At 37.0% G+C, this 24,564-nt stretch overlaps 1 protein-coding gene across 4 annotated transcripts in view; it reads left to right on the forward strand.

The window, feature by feature from the left end:
* Positions 1 to 20,520, forward strand: part of zmym4.1 (zinc finger MYM-type containing 4, tandem duplicate 1) — a 30,131-nt gene extending 9,611 nt beyond the window's left edge. For all 4 annotated transcript variants that reach the window (XM_030148240.1, XM_030148239.1, XM_030148241.1 and 1 more), the window contains 20 exons: positions 3,611 to 3,814; positions 3,894 to 4,044; positions 4,136 to 4,251; positions 5,408 to 5,584; positions 6,328 to 6,478; positions 6,626 to 6,798; positions 7,427 to 7,574; positions 8,389 to 8,484; positions 8,571 to 8,605; positions 8,980 to 9,124; positions 9,362 to 9,474; positions 10,817 to 11,021; positions 11,578 to 11,802; positions 11,968 to 12,077; positions 12,640 to 12,817; positions 13,124 to 13,275; positions 14,472 to 14,586; positions 14,680 to 14,928; positions 16,303 to 16,423; positions 18,465 to 20,520. In XM_030148240.1, the coding sequence (XP_030004100.1) occupies positions 3,611 to 3,814; positions 3,894 to 4,044; positions 4,136 to 4,251; positions 5,408 to 5,584; positions 6,328 to 6,478; positions 6,626 to 6,798; positions 7,427 to 7,574; positions 8,389 to 8,484; positions 8,571 to 8,605; positions 8,980 to 9,124; positions 9,362 to 9,474; positions 10,817 to 11,021; positions 11,578 to 11,802; positions 11,968 to 12,077; positions 12,640 to 12,817; positions 13,124 to 13,275; positions 14,472 to 14,586; positions 14,680 to 14,928; positions 16,303 to 16,423; positions 18,465 to 18,702 (3,102 nt within the window). In that variant the 3' untranslated portion in view covers positions 18,703 to 20,520. The remainder of the gene's footprint in view (positions 1 to 3,610; positions 3,815 to 3,893; positions 4,045 to 4,135; positions 4,252 to 5,407; positions 5,585 to 6,327; positions 6,479 to 6,625; positions 6,799 to 7,426; positions 7,575 to 8,388; positions 8,485 to 8,570; positions 8,606 to 8,979; positions 9,125 to 9,361; positions 9,475 to 10,816; positions 11,022 to 11,577; positions 11,803 to 11,967; positions 12,078 to 12,639; positions 12,818 to 13,123; positions 13,276 to 14,471; positions 14,587 to 14,679; positions 14,929 to 16,302; positions 16,424 to 18,464) is intronic.
* The last annotated feature ends 4,044 nt before the right edge of the window (positions 20,521 to 24,564 follow it).

The raw sequence follows: 24,564 nt of genomic DNA on the forward strand, positions 1-24,564 counted from the left end.
TAACTCCTCCCCCTGACTGTGCCCCCGCCCTGCATGAAAAGGTGAGCCCCACCCAGGCAAAGCGAGCCCCACCCTGGCAAAGTACCTCTTGGACAACAAACATGGCGAAGGCGAGACACGCAAGTTGTGGTGTTGTTGGCTGCACACACCAACACGAAAGTTTATTTTTGCTCCCCACTTCCGAGCCTCTCCGTAAAAAATGGCTGGATTATATCTTTGATGGTCATGTACCAAACAACATTCCCAAACGCTTGTATGTGTGTGCCCGGCATTTCACGGACGAGTGTTTTTCGAACATGGGCCCATACAGCTCCGGCTTAGCACAAAGACTCCGAATCAAGAAGGACGCAGTACCAACGCTTCGTGACCCAAGTACAAGTGTGGGAGATGTAAGTTCTTATCATTTTTTTGTATCTTTACTGCATAACCCTACATTACGGATAAGCTGGTGGTTGTTGACGTGTACGTCTAACGTTAGCATGGCAGCTAACATAGCTCGGTTACTGCTGCTAACGTTTGCGTCCCCGTTAACATGCAAGAGCTGATAATATCAAGAGACATTCAACATAACTACTTTGAACACGGGCCTTTTGTGGTTGGCATCAGTATAGTTAGCATCAAGCTTGTTAGTAGCTGCCTGCATTAGTGGCGGCAGGCGTCTTTCCGTGTCAGGTCCACGAACCCGACACAACACCGCCGTTTTCCGTCGGGGCTCAATCACGCCTCAAGGCAAAGAAAGCCAGTGTTTGGAAAGACGTTCTGTCTGAGACATGTGTATTGTAGACGGGAGAGGGGCATTTCAGACAGGTGACTTGTGTATTCAGAACAGCGAACGCTAGCGTAAGCCACATCCTCTCCCAGAGAGGGGAGGGGGAGTGGGCGTGGACAGATGCGTTCATTTACATACCTGGAAGCAGGCCCAGAAACAGCCTGTTCTGAGGAGGGCTGGTGAGAGTGACTTTTTCGACCGCTGAAACTCCGAACAAAGGATGATTTTGGGGCGAACAAACTTAAATACTATGCTTTTGGGCTTCTGAGACCTATATGACGTGACTGAAAAATAGCATAATATGGGACCTTTAACACTAACAATATAATAGTATTATAAACTTAAACATACAAACATTATTTTTAGAACTGTTTAATGACAGAATGAAGTTCACAACTGATTTAGTTTGTGTACCATATTTTCCAGACTATAGACTGCCCCTGAATATAAGCCACACCCACCAAATTTTAAAAGAAAAAAATATTTGTACATATATAGGCTGCACTTGACTATAAGCCACAGGTGTCCACATTATAACATGAGAAAGATGGTAAACAGAAAGATTATTTAAATATTTATTTACATACCTTAACTGCTTTTTTCCAAACAGTGCCTGTAACTCTGGAGTAAAATGGCAGTAACATGACTGGTTAAAAAAACAGAAAATTCATTGATCGCTATCTTCATCTTCCTTCTGTGCATTGAAACCACTGAAGTCGTCTTCTTCAGTGTTTAACAACCTCAGAAAGGTTCTGTCACACACCTTCTCAGTCTCTCTTCCATTGTCGCTCTCAATGGCACTCGTATGCGGCATAGGGTTAGGAATCTTAGTTGTAAGGCCGATACAATACGCATCTTGATACTGCATCTCCAATCCGATACATTAAAGATATGTGTATGGCATGCAGCGATGCGATACGATTCACACCCAAATCATGATACAGAGCAATTAAGCACATTCTGATTGAACACATTCATTCTGGTAAAAAAAAAAAATATGCAGTGCAATTCAATGAGCTTGATTATTTATTTATCAAATAAGACCATGACTTTTTACAAAGTGGCTTTAGTTCAATTTCAGAACATGTGCCACACATTCAGTCAGGTGAAAAAGTTAGGACTTTGTTTCCAAAGTCGTTTCTCTGCGTGTTTCTAACACTCAACTTCTTGGTCCCTCACCAAATCAATTTGTAATGAAATGTATTTGTAACGTAGGTAAAACAGAAAAAGGTTCTGTCACTTTAAGAGACACCTGCACAAGATATTCTGGGATGCACTGTTGGATATGTATGACACTGTTTAAGGAAGTATCTCCAGTATGTACGGCAGTATTCAGGACAGGTGATATAGTAAGAAGTACACGTTCAGAAACCACATGTGGTCACCTTCCTTCTATGCCTGTCAGATTCACATACAGACGTTACAGTATTCATCCGCAGTGCTTGTGCCACAGTCCATCCACTGAGCTCAGACTGTGAGTGTGCAGTGTACACATCCGTGACTCTGTGGCGCACGTTAACGTGGGTCTGAAGGAAAGAAAAACTTTACCCACATAAATAGTAACACTTTTAAATGCTAGTAAAAAAATATTGTTTTGAATGGATCGAATTTTATCGATACAAACATTCCATAACCAATGCATCATGATATCATTCCAAACTTTTCATTCACTCGCAGCCTCTCTACAGGTGCACTCAGATCATGCATGCGTGTGTCAGCTTATCGATGCGTATCGGATAATCTTCCCATCCCTAGTGCAGCAGCTCTATTTCCTTGGACAGCCAGATCAATTGCTTTTAACCTAAAAGCTGCATCATATGCATTTCTTTGTTTTCCGTGATGAGGGTTTGTGCAAAATGATTGTTAAAAGTTAAGCTTAAAACTTCTCCTCTTCACATCACCTCTTCCACCTGTCTGTCTCGCTTTTGCACTTCCTGCTAGAGCGCCCCCTGGAGGCCATTAGCTGGTAAAAATCTATACATGAGCCGCAGGGTTCAAAGCGTGAGAAAAAAGTAGCGGTTTATAGTCTGGAAAATACAGTAGTTTGACACAGGAAATGTACTAATAATTCACATTTTTTTCTGGATGTTGCATCACAATAATACTGTCAAATCAGTGGTGCAGTGGTTACCACAGCTGCCCCACAAGACGTTTGGGTTGGATTCCAGCGCTCACTGGTGTGGGCCTTTCTCTGTGGAGTTAAATGTTCCCCTGTGTCTGTGTGGGTTCGGTGCGAGTACTTCAGCTTCCTCTCACCATCCAAAGTCACGCACCTTAATAGGTTCAATAAGTGGCATAAATGAGAGAATAAATGGTTGTTGGTCACTGTGGTGCAGTGGATAGCCCTCGTGCCTCACAGCAAGAAGGTCTTGGGTTCGATTCCAACACCAGATGATGAGGGTTGGACCTTTGTGTGTGGAGTTTGCATGTTCTCCCCTTGTTTGTGTGGGTTCTCTCTGGGTACTTCAGCTTCCTCCCACCATCCAAAGACATGCACTGATAGGTTAATTGGTTAATCTAAATTGCCCATAGGTGTGAATGTGAGAGTGGCTGGTTGTCTCTATATGTCAGTCCTGCCATGAACTGGTGACATGTCCAGGGTGTACCCTGCCTTCGCCCATAAGTAGCTGGGATAGGCTCCAGTGACCCTAGTGAGGATAAAGTGGGTTCTGATAATGAATGGTCTGTAAACGTCAGTCCTGTGGTGAAATGACACACACCTCACCTCCACCTATCAGTAGCTAACATCGATGCCAACGTCCCAGCAACCCTTCAGAGGATTAACCCACTTGGAACATGAATGAATGAATGAATGCTCTTTTGTCTTCTTTCTTTCTACAGAGTAAACATGAGGTGACTCTGAATGGCAATGTCCACAAAATCTGCAGTGATGCCTGTTTTAACCGTTTCCGCACAATGAATAAACTGTCCATGGCCAGCTGTGCATTCTGCGGTGCTTTCTACGGCACCAAACCGCTCCTGCTGAAGCTCGAGGATTCCAGCAAAACTTTGTGCAACCTCGAGTGTCTGAACAAATTCAAGGAGGTACAAAAGCTGAAATGAAGATAAAATATTCAGGTCGGTCTGTGAGTCCATCTGATTAATATGCGTCTTACTCTCACAGAAAACCAAGACAAGTCACACCTGTACGATGTGTCGCTCAACTCGGACTCTGGCAGAGATGGTTTACCATAAGAACAGTGACGACTCTGTGAATCTCTTCTGTAGCAGCAGTTGTATCATGGCATATAAAGTGCAGACTGTCAGTACATCAGGTAATAAACAGTATGATTTCATGGCAGATATACACGTTTGCACCTCCAGACTTTTCACTCTAATTATTTTATGTTTCTTTTCCTTTAAAAGGTGCTCGGTTGAGTTGTGACTTCTGTTGGAAAAACACGGTCCCGTCCTACCACCTGGCCATGTCCGATACGTCCATCAGGAACTTCTGCACTCTGCCATGTGTTATGGCCTTTCAGGTGGGGAGGAGTTAGAGCTGCAATGATGAATCCATGACTTGTTGATGACTAAATCAGTTGATAGCTATGTTGATCATCAGTAATCAGTTTGAGTATTTAAGAAACAAAATTTAATTTTCAGATTCTTAAAAGTCAATATTTTCTTTTTTCTTTCCTTCTCTGACAGTTAACTACACCTTTTAGAACATCATGCTTGGCTTTGGGAAACACCTTTTCACCATTTCTTAAACATTTATAGCCAAAAACAGTTACTCAGTCAATCAAAAATATAATCAACACTGTATTTGGTATCAAAAATAATCATTAATTGCGGCCATAAATTCAAGTTTTTTTTTTCCTTTTTCTTTGATGTATGATAGTGCATTTGTGATCATATTTTTCTAGTGTTTCTGAGGTACAGTGAAGAACAATTACAAGCATTTTTTTTTTAAAGTTTTTGTAAGACATTTATTGGCAAAAAGCTCACATTTATTTAAGAGTGACATGACGGTACATTGTTTGACATTATGAGACACTTCTTGTTGTCATATAGCATGAAATGTAAATGGTACCTTCTCCTCCTCCCACACATCTTTGGCTTTTTTTCCCCAGTGAACATAAATGCCTCTAATCTCCTCACATTTACACATTCTTTTAGTTGTGGAGATTTGTGTATTTCCCTGTGTTTTGCTGGCAGCTACTGAATTGCTAACCATGACTACCAAAAAATGTACTAGGTATTTTTCCCATAATAAACCCCATCCTGTGGATAATTATAGTTTCATTCCCATTTCTCAGTTTCTTGGGTTTCATCCCCAGAATAAACATTTTATTTGTATTATATAGCACACTTAAACCCCCCTACTGCAAAACACAAACCAATAGATTATTATTAGTAGTAAGAAAATATACCACAAGGAAAATCATGCACATTCTTGGTTTTATTATGTTGAAAAGACCTAAATAAAAGGTTTAAAAGCTGCAGCACACTTTGTGGACCTGATCTGTGCTAATGTGAACACTGAGCCATCCTTTTGGGTCTTTATATTAATGGTCAGCCCAAGGGGAACATAAGTGATCCCATTTAATTTCACAAACATTAACTCTGGAGACAGACTGTACTTTCTCATGGTGAATTTTAATCTGAATTCTTGTGTTGTTTTTCTTGGCCCTGTAGGAAAAGTTCAAGAAGTCCCAGCCACAGCTCAGTGTTTTCACCAAGTTACCAGTGGGATCCACTCAAAACCAGACTGTTACACCTGCTCAAGTTCAGATCGAGGCTTCACATGGAAAACTGAACTGCTCCCAATGTTCCCAAAGTATAACATTCAAACCTGAAGTCATCCAGATAAAGGTAAGTTACGTACACATGAGGATGTTTCAAGATGCAAATGGAAAAACCTTTTTTACTGTATTGTACTGATAAGAGCAATGGAGTACACCTTTAGGCAGAGTTAACTCAAACTATATAAGGAGCCAGGTGGTATTGTCTTTTTTAAAAAAAAGGTTTTTGTAACTCCTATAAGTACAATTAAAATCCAGTTAAATGTACATAAACAGAAAATGTATATTTATTTTATTTAACCTTTTTTTTTTTTAACCAGGTTGGTCCCATTGAGATGGGGATCACTTTTTCAAGTGAGACCTGGCCAAGACAGCAGTGATACAATTACATACTTACAATTTTACAATAATAAAAGTATTTTCAAACACAGAAAAAACATATACAATCAGTCAAACCATTTGGAGACCAACAGCCTTGATTTCACAGTTTTAACACTCTCTTTAAAATCGGTCAAAGGAATCAGTGATTGTAGATGGTGTTCAGGCTGAAGCTTGTTCCAGGCATCAGGAGCTGAAAAACTAATTTTATTTTTTTCCTAATTCAGTCCTTATCTTGGGAACAGTGTTCATACGAAGAATATATTAAAAAACATGATCTAAATATGCTAACTTGTGATCTGCAATGTAAAGACTTGTAAACACTGTGCATTTGATACTGCTGTCTGCAGATTATGTTGCTAAATTCAAAGCACATCTACAAGTAACTTAAAATTGATCAACATGCTTAATTTAACCCCAACTTTTTGTACACAGGATAAAATGGTTTTTGTGTGCAGCACCGACTGCGCTCACGAGTTCAAGAAGGCCAACTTTGTGACGAGTCTGTGCGAATACTGCAAAATTGAAAAGCTCACCAGAGATGCCAAGAGAATTAATAACAAAGACTGCTTCTTCTGCAGTGATGGTAAGGAGAACAATGGAGCTGTCCACTGCTAGGAGCCGGACTTGAACGACTTTGTTAAATTTACATATTAAAACAAAACGTACCAGTGAAACCAGTTGTTATTAATGCGTCACAGTATCCCTGAGCATGTCCTCTCATTGCTTTTAGGCTGCAAGCTGCTCTACAGACACGACCTGACAAAAAGTTGGGGGAAACACTGTCACTCCTGCAGCTACTGTCACTCAGTCTCCAAAAAGCTGGTGACAGCTCAGTATGGAGGCTCTGCTGAAGAGTTCTGCTCTGAGGAGTGCAGGTCCAAGTACACCATGCTCTTCTGCCATGTAAGCAGACATCAGTGCATTCATCCCATACCTGCATCAGGGTTTCCAACCTGGTGTTTGACTCTTTGTGGCTTTGTCAGAATAAAACCTTTTTTTTAATCATTGTTGTAGGTTTCAAAGCATTCACACTTTATCAAATTATCAAAATGTGTATCGCTAAATTGTGTCATCTCAGCCGTAGTGTGAGTCATATTGTACTGGTAAAACATGTCATTGGTGTCATCCTTTACCTGCATTTAACGGATTTAAATGTTTGTTTGCAGCTTCTTTCTGGACACAAATGTCTCTTAATTGACAGTAAATAGAGGTTCAGGAGATCCTTTGTCCCCACAATCATTAGAAACTTTAATAACCTTTGATATCCCCCACAAACCCTCAATAAGGTCTTGATTGTGTGCATATTTTCTTTTTTTTTTTTGTTTAGAGTTTCCTTTTTTCACTTTTACATTACAACTTTTACATATATACCTGTACATACTTGTGGACTTTATGTGAGTTTCTGGACACCATGGGGATGACTAAAGTATTTTCTATTCTATTCTTGTCTGTAAAGGTGTCTGACTCCTGATGTAAATGATGGTGACATAGTGTTGTTACATTAACCCTCTGTTTTTTTTTTTTTTTCCAGGTTGCTAAGTGTGACACCTGTGGCCGTAAAGCGAAGTTAAAGCAGAGTCTGTCTCTTCTGGGCGACGTCAAACACTTCTGTGACCTGAGCTGTCTGTTAAAGTACTGCAGCTGGGTAGTGGAGAAACAGGGAGAGGTGTTTCCCAAAGGTTTGTGCTTACCATTGTCATTTTTCTTTAAATCTAATTGTAGATTTAAAAAGAAGAGGATTTAAAGCCTAATTTTTCTCTGCTTTATGAATATTTTGTCTGTATGGTTGTCTTTCATAGCTTTTACAGCTTAGTTTTTAGAGTGAAAACTGATTTCAGTTCACATTGAAATTGCATTGAGCCTATTTACCATAAAATTGTGATATTTGGGAGTATTCAGAAAATTGTAATAATCAGATCTGATGCGTTCACATGCACTTCAGAATGAGAAAAACCCTGGTTTAGACATTAAAGGACATATTGGATTTCTTCCGGAGTACGCACACAGGCAGTGACGGTAGACTCGAACTACTTATCGTCTTCCCACATTTGACTACATTATTTCTGTTTTCTACATTTTTTTTATTGTTTTTGCACATGTACAGATGTAAAAGGATGAAGTAAATCCGATTAACAGGTATTCATGCACCAATACATCGGGATACTGGGAGAAATCCAAGTGTCTTGATCTGATTTCTCATAATCAAATTACTGCTGTTATCTGCTAAAGCATATCACATTATGCTATTTACATGATCACTTGAATAATCTGATAACTCCAAACATTTAATAATGATTCGAGTATTAGTGTGTATGTGAATGGGCTCATTGATTAGGTTTACTATCTTGAGGTGTCTTCTCTCTCCAGGTTGCATAAATAAGAGTTATTGCATCTTAATTCTTAGTATTTTACTTATATTGCTGTGTAGTAAGTGCATTTCTCCTCTGATTCTTCCTCTGAGCTTCCTTTGTTTTTGTTTTTCTACCTCTACAGATACAGAAGAGTTAAAGCCTGTTATTGCTAGTGTCATGTCGCTGGCAAGTCCTCAAGCGGCGAAACCCAAAACTTCAGAAGGAACTGCACAGCAAAGTACAAACAAACACACATTGAAACAAACAAATCATGTTCCTGTCTGTTAAATATAATGTGTCTCACACTCATTTTTGACTTCACAGGCACAGCCACAGCTCAGACGAAGTACAAAAGAAATGTAAGTAAACATGCTTATATAATGTGTTTTATACATACATTCTCTATTCACATATATGTGAAAAAGTAAATAATGTGTGAATAACATCTCATCTTTTTGACATCTGGATGAAGGAATATTCTTTTCTCTGCACCATTAAAACATGTTCATTCTATTTGGATCGTTTAAAATACATGTCAGGAATACAAACTGAGTTTCTTGATGATCCTAAAAGTACATCAGTATCTTTTAAATGAACTAGTAAAGGACTGGAAGCAGCAGTAGTTTTTAGCTGCAGACCAAGTAGCAGCAACATTCACCAGTAAAGAAGGACTGAGATATTTTGCATCATGATTAGTTCTGAGTTGAATTCCTTTTTGCTCTTTCTCCTTCAGATCAGTATTCAGACAGATACAACAAAGGTTCCCCCTCCAGCTCCCCCCAAAGTCCTCAAGAACAAGGCTCTTCTCTGCAGGCCGTTGGTGCAAAATAAAGGTGTCTCGTGCAGAACGCAGACTGTCGACACTGAAGTTCAGACAGGTAAAACACAGTTCTGCAGCTACAACTTAATATGCAATCTGCAGTCTTAGCTATGCAAACTTGTTAGATTATTGAACGCTTTAAGTAGCTTTTTTTTTTTTTTTTTAAGTCTTCTGAGCTGAACAGAAATGACTTCACATTGCTGAAGTGTTTTGGTGTTATTATACTGATGATCCTGTTCTCACACTTATTGTAGAGACATTTGTTAAACTGCTCTAATTGTCTTTCTTTCTGTAGATGAAACCATCCCTAAAGTCCTGGTCCTTCCCATCCCGGTGCCAGTTTATGTCCCAGTCCCAATGGGCATGTACACCCAGTGCACCCCAAAACCTATGGGTCTGCCACTACCAGTGAGTCAAATATTACGGGCTTCTCAGACATCAAAGTGCTGTTTGCTGATCAGTGTAAAGCTTTTGGGACTAAATTGAGTCTCTGGAGGTTTACTCCTGGTTAGTTGTCTGTTCTCCGGGGATACTAAAGCCTCTGAGACTGTTAGTCTGCATTTCTACTGGGATCAAAACACCTACGAAGACTGGGCAGAATAGTCCACTGACAATTAAAAACAGTAGTTTTGTGCATCATTTCAGTTAGCAACTATATAAATACATAATCAAAAATGCCTGGACTTTATCATCAGTTGATTCAATATATTTTTAATTAATTGTGTTGTAATCTGGGTGACACGGTGGTGCAGTGGTTAGCACTCGTGCCTCACAGCAAGAAGGTCCTGGGTTCGATTCCAACACCAGTCGACGGGGGGTGGGACCTTTCTGTGTGGAGTTTGCATGTTCTCCCCGTGTCTGCGTGGGTTCTCTCCGGGTACTCCGGCTTCCTCCCACCATCCAAAGACATGCACTGATAGGTTAATTGGTTAATCTAAATTGCCCATAGGTGTGAATGTGAGAGTGATTGTTTGTCTCTATTTGTCACCCCTGCGATGAACTGGCGACTTGTCCAGGGTGTACCCCGCCTTCGCCCCTATGTAGCTGGGATAGGCTCCAAGCGACCCCCGTGACCCTAGTGAGGATAAAGCAGGTTCAGACAATGAATGAATGTGTTGTAATCTGTTAAAGCACAATGGAAAAAGTTATATACCGCTAAAGCCCTGAAGTCCTTGAAATATTAGAATAATAGAATAAAACTTTATTGTTATACTAAAATGAAAAACAATTCAGCAGTGTCTTGCTAGGCAATCACAGTAAGAAATGATAAAAATAAGAACAAAAGAAATAGTCCAGTAAAATGCAGTGTTTATACCGTAAATAGATGATAATAGACTCCACAAAAATAAAAACTGTCTAAAAAAAAATCATGAATGAACAATGAAGTCCCTGGACTACATTTAGACCTTGGTCTCTACACTTGAAACTCACTGAATTACTCTAAAATGTCCTTGTTCATAAGTAGTGTTCTTGTTGTGGAAATGCAACGTAAATGTCCAGTCATTTCAGGATTCCAAGGGTTGAATCTGCAACTGGTCAAAGTCGGACACCAGTTGTTGAAAGTGCATTTAATAAAGTCAGAATATCAGACTACTTAATTGTGTTTTTCAGTTTTCTTTCTTTTTTTTTTTTTTTTAATAAAACGGCCACACTGGAATTAAGTATATTGATCAGTCAGTCAAACACTAATTCAGTTTGTTTATCTTGATTGTAGAACTGCTCACAGGTGGTTATTTTCTGTCTTTCTCAGCTGCCGGTGCCCATGTTCCTCCCTGTGACTATGAGCAGTGCTGAAGGCATCGTGGAAACAATCAAAGATATCAAGGAAAAGATCCCGTCCGACCCGTTTGAGGCAGAGCTCATCCTCATGGCGGAGATGGTGGCGGAGCAAGACGAGGGGAAATCGAAAGAGAAAGTGGAGAATAAAGAGACGAACAAACAGTCAGGCCCTGACGGTAAAAAAAAGGACACAACAGAGATGTTTCTTTTCAGCATTGGTGCAATTAACAAAATCAGAGACTTCTTATATTCAAAAAGTATATAGATATTAGACAAAATACAATTTATAATTAGATTTTTTTAAAACATGGGTGTAAATTTTCATACTGTCACAGTATTACTGAGGGCATTTATTTGTCACTACACTGCAGAAATTAACCATTGTTTATAATGCACAGGTATGTCATCAAAACAAGTACAAAAGGAGCATTTAATTAAAACAACCATTTAATTTAAGTAAAACAGTCATAAAAAAGATAGAAATATAAAGCATGAAATGGCAATGAAACTGTCATTATCATTTTGAATTTTCCCCCCTGGGGGGATCAATCAAGTATATCATAAATTACAAGACAGTAAAAACACAAAAAAAACAGGTTAGAAAATAAATATGTTTCTTTCTGAAGGCATGCAAAGTTGCATCTAATGACCATTTCACCGATGTCTTTCACAACACGATCTCTGTCACAGTCCATGTAGCTGAATGAAACTTTCCTCTCACATTTATTTCAGACCACACCAGTAACTTCAGTGACGACTTGGACACAGATGACTTGGCCAGTTTCCTCAACAACTGGGACGACCCGACGCCTGACGCAGGTCTGCAGTCGCCTGGACGACCATACGCCCATGAGAAGCTGAACCCTGTCGAAGACGTACCTGAGGGTCATGACACATACCCCGAGCCTGTGCCCCAAGCCCCGCCCCCTTTGGACCTTGAGGCTGACTTCAGTGTTGGTGAGGAGATGATGTGGACAAATATGATCCACTCTGACCTGTTTAAAGAGTTTCATATGAGGCACAGTCTGAACTGAGATCAGCAGTCCCTCTCAGGTCATGTTTAGGGGAAATTTTCTTTGGGTTTGGAGTTTTTTGTGTAATATTTAATATGATCTTTGCTAGAAATGTTGGAGAGGATGTCCAGGCTGATAGAAGAGGCTGAGCAGCCTCCAAGTCCTCCACCTACTGGGACAAGAAGACAAGCTCACAGAAAAGCCAGGGACAAAAATAAGGTAACATAACCTGAGAATGAATTCACACAAGCCTCTTTATTATGTATTATTATTATTATTACTGTCTATTGTTTTGTAAAATGTCTCTGTACACATGAGTGAGTTAAACATGATGATGTATTTATGTATTTATTTTTGATGTTGCTATTTTTTTTGTTTGCGCAATCTAAAAGAAAAGCCAAAAAACAAAGATCAAAATTTAGTAAATTGTGCAGACCAGACAAAAAAAATAGATGTTAATAAAATTATCCCACCTAAATAAGCTTTAGACAAGACACCTACCAAAGATACAAATGAGTCAATGAGTGACACTAAATTTAAAAAAAAAAAAAAAAAAAAAAAAAAAAGGTTATGTCATCAGTGTACATCAGATAACATTTTTCAGAACTGAGACTTTTTTCTTTTTCATTATCCTATTGGCTTTGGTGTCTTGAATGATTTCTAATGAAAGTAAATCATTATAAAATCCAAAGATCTTCCAGGGAAAGGAAAAATGATGATTCACACACTCATCATGTCTGTTATTCAGGAGTGTTTTCTCTCTCATTGTGTTATTTGAAAGGGTCGTAAGGCTCAGCGGTCGAAAAAGGGAGCTGAGGCAGCGTCTCAGAAAGGTTCGTCTCATAAAGGCAAAGCAGCAGAAGTTCAAAGACTGAAGAGTCACTACGGTGTCGACGCTTGGAAACGATGGATCCAGTGGAGACAAACACAGCCCAACCTTCAGAAGCCAAGCTTCGCCTGTAAGTCTGGACAAACACCAGCCTCCAATAGTGTCTATACGTTCATTTTATAACCAGGATTTTAGGGACAAGAAAATCCACCAAGCAGCACAGATAAAGGAAAAAAAAAACACTGAAAAACAAAAAAAAGGAATCTCTTGTAAATTAACAGAAAGTTAAATTGATTACTTTGGAAAATAGATGTTTACCTCAAATGTACAGAAAAAAACCTTGCTTTTTTTTTTTTTTAACTAATCAATCAATTATGTGTCTTATATGTATGATTCAGATGATGTGAGTTTAAATTTGTGTATTTCATGTCGTCAGCGCGTCCGCTCGACCTGAAGCAGGACGTTCTTCGCTGCACCACGGCTGAGCTGAGCTACGGCCTCTGCTGCTTCATCACTGAGGTGAAACGACCCAACGGAGAACCGTACTCCACTGACAGCCTGTTCTACCTCTGCCTCGGCATCCAACAGGTAGGAAGAGACCACATACTGATACCACACCACAACGCACGCTACGTCTGACCTACAACACTGAATAAACTTTAAAAACTCTGTTGTAAAATTACACGGATACTTTCAAATATTGAATCAATTCCATCAAAATATGTTCCATGTTTGCACTGAATTTCAGGGTTTGCACTGGTGCTTGAAATCCTTGAAAATGTTTGAATTTCAATGTTGTGTTTTCAGGGTCTGAAAAATGCTTGAATTTTAATTTAAGTGCTTGCAGTTCTAAGTCTGTGATGTGATGTATGTATCTCGCCAGGTTAGATGACAAGCCAAAGCCACTTACAGAGAGGTGATACATTTTGAAAAATAAAACTTTATGTCAAAAAAGAAAATTAGCGTATGTTCTCAAGTCGACTCCAGGTACATTTTTATCATTTTTATTTTAATCTTTGTCTCAGTGCGAGTGTGTCTGAAGAATGCCAAGTGGCTTCTCTTTTTTTGGATAAAACTTTGTGTAATTTCTAATTTTCTTGCTATTATGAAACATAATTTTAGATGTTTATAGCATAATACAATATACATCAAAGCGGGTTCAGAAAATGAATGAGTGAGTCCTAAAACATAGTGCACCAGTAAACGTTCTCATCACTAGGGGTGTAGGAAAATATTGGTTCTGCAATATATCGCAATATTTCATTAAACAATACTGTATTGATATTAAAAAGTACTGTATTGATATTTTTTAGGTATTTATTCAAATGCAGATATTGTGGAGGTTCATTTTTGTTTTTTTGTTGTTCTTTTTTGTTTATATTTTATTTATTATTATTTAACTCTCTTTTATTAAATAATGTTAGTTCCTTTATTGGGATTGCACAAAAATAATGTTATGATGTTAATAATGAACTCATAGAATATGAACATTTGAAGCGGATCTTAAACTGTAATGTCTGTAAAACATAATTTAAGTTTTAACACAGGAAAATTTTGTGATTATAGCATTAAATCCTGTTCTGATCAAATAAATGTGTGCATATTTCTGGTGTAATTCAATTCCTCAAGGAAATAATTTAAAAAAGAAACAAACAAAAAATCACCTTGACAATATCGTGATATATCTTGTCGTGATCCTAGTGCTGTGATTTCTGTCGTATTGCCAGATTCTTGCCAATACACACCCCTACTCATCACGACTCTAATGTTGTGTTTCCTTGTAGCACCTGTTTGAGAACGGTCGTGTGGAGAATATATTCATGGATCGCTTCTACAGTAAATTTTCCACTGAGTTCACTCAAATGCTGAAAGGCTTCAAACCTGCGATCACAGGCAGTGGTGAGTTTTCACCTGGGTCCTCGTTACACTGTCACCTTTTTACTGGGTTAGTTTGTGTCTCACTCGGCCACCCTCGTCTTCCTCTCTGTGCAGGTTACATCCACTCCCGAGTGGAGGAGGAGTTTCTGTGGGACTGTAAGCAGCTGGGGGCCTACTCCCCCATCGTCCTCCTCAACACGCTGCTCTTCTTCTGCTGTAAATACTTCCGCTTCACCACAGTGGAGCAGCACCGACAGCTGTCCTTCGCTCACGTCATGCGCTGCACAAAAACCAACGCCAACAACACTAAGACCACCTTCCTGCGCTTCTACCCGCCCTTAGCAGTAAACGAGGCCGAGTCGGGTACGAACGTCACCAAATATCTGTTTATAGCAAACTAACAGTTAAAATTTACTAACCCTAAGGGACTCTTCAGGCAGGTTTTGTGTATTTTTGTCACTTTTCTTGTCATTATTGTTGTGTTACAGTTTATGGTATGAATTTCTGCAAGAGTATTTATTTGTTGACATTTTTTTATTCTAATGTTAGTCACTCCTACAGGTCTACTATACGCTACAGACATTTCTAGCACCCTCTTATGACCCTCGAGCCTAAAATGTACACACAAAAAACATCATACATTAGTATTTTTGTCTGTTTTGTCCTGTTTTTGGTCGTTTTGAGCAGATGGTGAAAATTGTTAAATTTTACACCATATAAAAAATTTAATCCAGTGAAATCAGTGTTGTTGCTACTTTTTGACATATCCAAGACTAATCTCCAGCAATGCCCCAGCTCTCCACTACTTGTTATATTTAGGTATTTTTCTATTTGTTTGTTTTTTAATAACAGTGATACCACATTTCAAAATCACATTTAGTGTTAAAATCCTGAAAATGATCGAACTTTTGGTAGTTTTTAAACAGAGGTGAACTGGTTTAAGAGATTAATGCAGAAAAAAAGCAGAAAAAATATTGATATATGATGATTTTGTTGCAGTTTTGTATGCATGTGCATGTTTGTAATTTACTGAATTCAAATGATCCACAAGGGAGGTTAAATGTCCTGTTTAAATATAATCCTCACGGGGGGATTTTAACAGATCTGTGCTTCTATAGAAATATTTTTACAAAGAGCATTTACTGTATCGGCTTCATTTACAGGATTTGACTGTATATTGAATTGGTACACATAGATACTTGTGTTCCTTCTTTGAGATACCATAGAAGTTTTAATGTTATTTACAGAAATAATCAAGGCATAGCCATTTGGAATAACAAACAGAGACTGCTGCTTTTTTTGCCAAAATTGACATGGATTTATTCAGCCTAAAATGTACGTGATATATACTCATTAAGTATAATATATATAGTCTCTAAAACAGTGTAAATGTAAAGGATTAAATAGTGTTTTAATGTCTTTTTGTACAGTGCTTTGGTCAGCTTAGAGTGTGTTTATATCTGTTTCAGAAACACATTTTATTCATGTTACTTTTACAGTATCTGTTTTTTTCATAGTTTAGGTTAAGTTAAGGTTTAACTTTAAAGACATAGATGTGTCTTTGTCGCTGCAGACAGTGGGATCATCTCTAATATTTGTCTGTTTGATATGTTTAGGTTTAGGGCTTGTATGGTTTTGTGCCGTTCACCTCAGTGTAATTTTAACTGTACAGTTCATTTGTAACATTTTTAATCAGCAAACTATTAACTATATGATCCTGTTCTGAATTCTCTCCAGAACCGGATGCAAAGAAGCCGAAGTTTGAGGAGAATAAAGAGGAAATACTGGAGATGATGGAAAACACAGAAAATCCTCTCCGCTGTCCGGTCAGACTCTACGAGTTCTACCTCTCTAAATGGTACGAAACCAGTACTGTTTACCAGTATAATCTGTTGAATGTTTGTTCCAGCAAAAACATGCATCATCTCATTTTATTCCACAGCAGGAGTGTCAAACATGTGGTCCACAGGCCAAAACTGGGCCTCCTAAAGGTTCAATCTGGCCCACAGGACGAATTTGCAAAGTTTGAAAAGTACAAAGAAGGCATTGATGGTCCAGTTGTTTTGATCATAAAGTTAATGCTGTGGTTTTCAGTTCCAGATGCCTGTCACTAAATGTTTGTGTCTTTGTAGATCCACTGTGATCTGCACGTTGTCATACACATGTGTAAATGATAAACTGAGGCATGATATTGTTAAAATTATTTAAAGACATTTCAGGTTGTTCATATTATTCAGATTTTTGTGAAAGGATAGTTTGTAGATGTAAACATTTTCATTATGTAATTTTACTTTTTTGCACTAAAACAGAGAAAAAATTTAACTTTCAACTCATTTTTTAAATTTTATTCATAGAGCACTTTTCACAGACAGAGTCACAAAGTGCTTTATCAATTCAAATCAGAATCAAATTAGTTTACAGAGACCCAGCAGAAGTAGTAGTTAGTAAGTAGTTAGTAAGTTTTTATGATATAATTTTAGGGGTCTGGCCCGCTTGAGATCAAATTTGGCTGTATGTGTCACCTGAACTAAAATGAGTTTGACATTCCCGTTCTACAGGGTTTCTGTGATTCCTTAAAAGCATTAAAGGGGTGATTTTGCATGATTTGAAGTGGAGTGTCTAAGAAAAAAATCCTAGTCTTAATAAAATAGTCATGACATCTATCTGGAAAGATTTCATAAACACAGTGCAAAAAAAAAAAAGATGTATTGATAATAAATAACCTTTGTAGTTTATCAGTTTTGTTTAGCAGATGAATTGTAAAATACACAGATAAAGTAGAAAATATACATAATGAGCTGATTATTAACATTTATCCGGACACTGACATTAAATATGTTCACAGTTCAGTTATGCTGCACTGTTCATCTCTGGACAGGTGAGTTTTTAATTTCCAGTGCCATAAGGATGTTACTCTGTCATCATCTTCTGTTGCATTTTGAATGATAGATTGACATTTCTGTCTCGTGTCATACATGATGCTTCTAAACCAGCACCGGAGAAACGTTGTCTTTGATCCGTAACTAACCTTGATAGTCAATGAAGGAAATTTGTTTGGTGAAGAATCTGCCACTGAAAGTAAGGAAGGGGGCGGGGCAGGACTAGATAAGCCAGTGGTTCCACATTTTTTTGGCTCCTGACCCCATTTTAACATCACAAATTTCTGCCAACCCCAGACATTCAAAACAGAGACAATTTTTTGCTAAAATTAATTTGTTTTTGATCATGTAATAGTTTGCTATGCTATGTTGTAAATAAATGTTAATTTTAGATGACATTTAGTCTATATAATGTATATTATTATGGACGGAGGCAGAAAAGCCAGGTGTAGATTACTGCACAAAGGGAGAATTTTATTTTCCTTGGTCAGGATATGTACAGTCAGTCCAGCTTGGATTTACAAGGCTGACAATTAATACTGAACAAACAAGAACCCAAACTATGAATTATGAAAGAGCTGCAGCATCTGAAACTGACCACAATGAACATTTGACAGATAAACAGAACCACAGTGCTTCAGGTTCAGCTTCAGTTTGTCATGTCTTGTATGGATTGGGATTGTCTCTCTCAACTCGCCCTATTTTTTTTTTTTATTTGTAACTTTTTTTTGTTTGTTTTTTTGTCAATTACTAGAAATTTCAGGTGACCTCACGTGGGGTCTTGACCCCAAGGTTGAAAAACAGAGTTAAGCCTCTGCTTCTTTCTGTTTCTTCTCAAACTGGGTTTTATGAATTGATACATATGTACATTTGTGTTAAATTTATTGTATTTCGTCACTTTTTCTGTGAATAATGACCATTGATGGGTGCATATATGTTTGATTTCTTGCTTTTATAGTTTTTTTTTTTTTTTAACTTCAAAGTTTAAGACAAATAAACTAAACCTTGTATTTCCTCTAGCTCGGAGTCAGTGAAGCAGCGCACCAACCTGTTCTACCTTCACCCAGAGCGCTGCTGCGTCCCCAACAGCCCCCTGTGGTTCTCCTCCACCCCTCTAGACGACAGCACAATGGAGGCCATGCTGATCCGCATCCTCACCGTCCGAGAGCTGCATCTCAGGACGAGGGAGGACAGAGAGATGGAGACGTCTGATGACAAACCGTATGTACCTGATGAGGACGAAGCAGATTCAGACTGATTCAAAGTGACCTTTTCCTGGTGTCGTGGGTTATGTTGTAAATATCTGCAGATTTAACGAAATGTTCATGTAAACATTGTCCACTTAAGAGAAATGAACTGAATACAATAATACAAAACACGTCCATCTGGATTTGTAGACGTTCTTCAGATGCAGTTTCGTTGGTTTTCTCATCATTCACATGGTTCAGTGCTGCATCTGCGGTTCTCTGGTTTTATCTCCTCAATGATCACTATCACGGATGTCTCGTGCTGATGTGCTTGGATTCCCTCAAACCCTGTAATGACTCTATTTTCTTGTCCCTTTGTGAGAAGAAGCTGCAGTTTAATACAGATAAAGATGATACTGTATCTGTAGAAGCCCATCTCCACCACTGTGATGACGAAAAAATGTGCCTCAAAATTCTAAGATACTTTCTCCTATTAAAGGTAGTATCTGAAAGTTGAGGCTTATTCCCTTAAAAAGAAATCACACACAATCACAGTTACAGTCCTGTGATTAACCTCACAGTCCTGAGGTTTTGTTGTTTTACTCTACATTTGTTCCACTTAGTTTTGCTTTCACTCTGATTTTTATCTACTTTTGCTGCATCTCTGTTTTAGACTTCCATGTGTCTGACGTCAGCATGTTGTTTATTTGCCTCCTTTTCTCAGCTGTTTTCCATAGTGATAATCTTGCATAACGTCCTACAGTTGGTCTTTTTGCACTGTAAATGAACCAAACCATAGTTCAAGTTCATCCAGACTGAGAAAACTGTTATGGTCAGATCCAAGACCAGTTCTCTGGTCTGCACCGGGGTCTGGCAGGTTTGACACTCTCAATATCATTCTAATCAAACTGGAAAGTTTAGAACTAACAAGGTGAAAGTGCCCTTAGTCTATCAGAAATATATGATATATGAGGTAGTACATAGGTATATTCACGTGATATTAAAATTAGTGAGGAGAAACTGTCTTAGAGTCATAATCGTATCTCAAATATGATCTGAACAATGATCTGATTATGTTTGATTTACAGGATCTTTTTTGTACCACACTGGTGAGAATGGGCTTCTATATGTCTATGATGGTTCTGAAAAGACAAATCCAAGACGGAGAGTAATCCGTTAATTTTACCTTACCTCATGTTGAACAACATTTACAGCACCATTGGCTGTAAAACAATCCTTCTGCTGAATGAAAATCAGCAAATGTTCATTTTCGGTGTTTTAATGAACCCCGAGATTCGTTGAAGGTTCAGTGCTGGACATTTAACTCATAGAATAACTCCATTAATACCAGTAATGAGAAAGATTTGAGTAACCAAAGCCTTCCATTGGGTAAAATCCCCTGAAAGAAACATTAATACACACAGACTCCTACTGATTGATGTGTGTTTGATCTGATAATACTACTTCTGAAAGTCTAGTACAAGTATTAAGAAGCCTCTAGTTTTTTTTTCCCCGTTTTGTTTTATTCTATTTTTCTTTGCAAAAAACATTTTGATTACTAGCATCCAATTATTTGGAAGATGAATGTATCTGAAAGTTATTTACACTCATTTCAAGTCCATGATAGTAACTGTTACTATTACTGATTACTGTTAAAAAGCTACAACTTTGATGCCATTTAGAAAAACTGCTACTTCTGATGATTTTGACTGAACACACAAACGTCATCAGATCCACAGACTTTTTGCATATGAGCCCAGTGTGAAGTATGTAAAAATAAGGAAATGCACCTCTTGCTGTATATGGTTATATTAACCCCCAGTCCTCACCGCTGGTTCTGTGTTTTCTATTCTATGTCCTTTTTTCAATAAAAACATCTAAAAAATGTTGGTGTTCAGTTTTGGCTTTGAACGATGTGTTTTGTCGTATTTATAATCTTCATATTGGGACAGTTAATGCTACAGTATGATAACTGACTGTTTATGCGTCTCCAGTAGGTGACTTTAGAGGTGGAGTCAGTCAAAATAACAGAGGCTGCAACAATGTTTAACCAATACTCAAATATGTTGGGATCCACATTGAAGGCTACGTCAGCCAATTCGGGTCCAGACTTTGTGGTGTTATTTTTTTCCAAACAGGTGCTTACAGGGATTTAGGGCCACAGGAAAAAAATGATCCATTTGGGCCCCAACACTTCAATGTCATAAACCCTAAAAATATAACAATTAAGGCATGGATTAATATTATGTTTATAACAGATTTTGCAATTTCATGCAAGATTGATGACAAAGGTGGAAGCTGTCTTTTACATTTTCATATATTTTTTTAATGATAACAGAATTAGATTTTTTTTTTTAACATTGACATACAAATACATATAAAATATAGTTTTACTTTTTGGATGGAAATGAATTTAAGCAGAATTTGTCTGACTTCTCCTTTTATTGGACTTTACTGTTTTTTGCCTAAAACAAAATTAATGCAAAGAACAAATATTCTTATCAGTACCTCTTGAAACATTCTTTTATGGTGATGGGTTAATTTCATAAAAAGAATGAAAATATCCTATTTCCTAGGGCCCATAGAATCATCATCAATTTTCTTTCTTTTTATTAATTGGTTATAATAAAAAATAAATCTTTTCAAGAGGCTGTGATGCTTCATGTGCCTCCAAACCCTCTACCATCCACAACCAAAGAGTTTAATACTTAATACAACCTGTCACTGAATTTACAATTTACAGCCAGATTTGGTTTAAGGTAATTATCTGTTTGTAGCGAATGAGAACCAGAAGGTATAAACAAACATGTAAAACCACATACAGGTGATAAATAGAAGAAATACTGCCTGCAGTGTCTGTCTTAATTTAACCGTTCCATTTAAAACTGTCAAGAAAATCCTTCAAGATGAATGAAAATAGCCCTTTCTATAATTAGCTAAAAATAAAATGTAATTGGATTTTAGTTGCTACAGTCATTTATGTTTTTTTTTTTTAACTCATTTTATGTCGGGTTTTTTTTGGTCTGTTTAATTTTAGTTAAGCATGTATACATGAAGATTTAATTTTATTTCTATTTGGAGGAGGCAACTTGTCATGTACGTTTTCCATTTAATTTCAGTGGTTGTTGAATTTTTCAGGTCTTACGAACAAAACCTTGGTTTGGTAGGATGAAAGAATATATGACTTCAACTATAACAAAAACATCACTTATTTGATGCTTATTAAAGGTCCCATACTGTGCAAAGGTGCAATACCAAAAAGCTGTATTTTTCATTTGGCCACAGTTGACGTCAACTGATGCAACATGATGAAATATTCACTGACGAGCGAGAAATAACACAAGAGAAATATATCTGTTGGTTACAAGTTAGTCGCATTAAAAATTTAAGTATGATGCTGATTTTTGACTATTTTTGGTGAAATCTGAAAATGAAACTAAAGATTGATTATCTCTATAGCACAAAGGTACACTGTAAAAAAATGGCCGTAGAATTAACACCAAAATGCAAAGTTCTTTATTAGAATATATTTCTGTGTTAACAATTTAATCAAATATAGATATAGATTTTACTGGAAAAGTATGACAACAAAATCAGATAGAAATGATGTATTTAATTATTTTGAGAAAATAAAACTGTAAATTGAAAAACAATGTGGTGCCGTTTAAATTGCAAGACCATGATATTGAAATAACAGCGTATTCTCCTTAAAAAATAAATTATAAAAAAGTAAATTTAACATTTTAAACATGTAAATATAACCCAAATCCAATGTTAAATATACATGTCACTCCGTAAATATGTTAACGGTTTGATGTGTTTTTTTACAGTAGTGTGCTGGTACCCACAGCTGAATGTTTTTTTTTTTTTTTTTTTACAGTGTAGAGTAGACAGCTACTTTCTTTAATGTGATGTTGAAAATACAGAAGACATTCATATAGTCATTACAGTTAAAGTAAATCTATCTTTTAAAACACAGGGTTACAGTACTTTGTTTCGGAATAGCACATATTTTAGAAAACACTGATCACAAAACAAAAAGTTACTGAAATCATCAAGTAAAAGGAATGAGCAAAGGCAAGAAAAGTGATCCCTCATAACTCACTAAAAATGAAAAAAACATTCATCTCAGACAGTTTTGTGCTTTTCCTGTTCTTTACAAAAAGCAGATAAATCTAAAGTCAGTAACATCTTATAGAAATATACAACACTTAAATATAAAGAAAATCAATATCTGCATGCATACTTTATGTCAAATGTCAGTGGAAGATGCTAATAGATTAAAAAGTACAATCACTCCTTAAGGCAGGTTTTAAAGTTTCAGCATATGATATTTAGTGACATCTAGTGGTGAAGTTGAAGACTGAAGCTAACTGACCACAACCTCCATTAATAAACACTGGATGCCACATGATATAAAACAGAAAAAAAGAGTAAATCCATGCTGAACTACAGTAGAAACATTGCAGATCTGCACTCAGAACACCCCTCCTTCAACGAGTATAAACAGCTCATTCTAAGGTACTGAAAGAATAATTCCCTTTTTATATTATTATACACTAAAGCCAAAGAAATCCTGAAAATTATATTCAAAATTCAATTAGATTATCCTAAATTTTAAACATAGGACTTAGATATTGAGTCATTTTCATACAATTGTTAGAAACATGTATTTTAAAACCCACTGAATGTGTCAAATTATAAAAAAATAAGTCAACTTGTAAATGAATAACACTAATGTTAAATAAGTGGTGTCAAATGATGAAGCAAACCCCTTTCTGAACATCAATATCACTTTCTTACTTTCTTGAATTAACCCATAAAGACCCAAACATCCACCAGCGACCAAAACCATCTACTGATCTAAACTGTTTAATACCTGTTAATCCACTAATTCTATCAATACATGTAAATAATTGGTGTAAAATAGTTTGTCATCTTTTCATGGTCATCAGATATGACCCATTTGGACATTCAGAGGCTCCGTAGTTACCGTGGAAACACCGTCATCTTCTACAACATTGATTCACCAGTAAAACCCATGGAGCTTGAGAAATGACAGTGGGTGGACACACTGGGTTTATGTTCAATTAATGAGAGATTGTATTTAAAAAGTCACGTTTTCAGTTTTCGCAGTTTTTGATGTAATAACCATCAACTTTAATCTGAGCTTTTACAAACATCTATATGATCAGTACGTTAATTACTGGAAAATACCAGCTTTTCACTGGAAAATTGCCAAATACGGAGGAATATTCTGTAATAAATGATGAGAAATCACTTAATAAATGTTAAATATCGAAGAAAAAAATCATTTGGGAACGGCCACAAAACGTCGGCTTCCTGATAAAACCTGCTAAGTGACATTTTTGATTGGGAATAAAAACCTGCTATCTCCCCTATTAGGGTTTCAAATTTCAGTCTCCTGTGAAAGTTGTTTACATTCCATCATAAGCACCAACATGAAAGGAACAGATTTTTCTGCTATATTTCAGTTTCCTGTTATATAAACAGTTTTTTGTTTCTCCTGTAAAATTTGCCAAAAGTCACATAGCAGGTTTTATCAGGAAGCCGACGAAAAGTAACACTGGGTCTTTATGGGTTAAACTTTTTTTGCTCCTGATCTGAAACCAGAAGCAAAGAATAAATGATCCAGGTCATAAAAACACTTTAATCCATACAAATAGAATAAATAAAATCTATCACTAGACTAGAAACAAAGTCAGTATCTGGACAAGAATTCCATAGTTGCAATCTGCTTCAAGAAAGCAAAACTGTTAACACCAAATAGACATTTTCATGGTTTAATTACCTATTTTATTGATTTAATTGCCCTTAATTTTGACAGTTTTTACTTCTATTTTTTTTTTACTTTTGTAACTGTTTTTTTTTTTTTTTTTTTCTACCTCACTGTGGTAACATTTGCAGGTGTT

The sequence above is a fragment of the Sphaeramia orbicularis genome, chromosome 11 (genome assembly GCF_902148855.1).
Source record: "Sphaeramia orbicularis chromosome 11, fSphaOr1.1, whole genome shotgun sequence".
NCBI lineage: Eukaryota > Metazoa > Chordata > Actinopteri > Kurtiformes > Apogonidae > Sphaeramia > Sphaeramia orbicularis.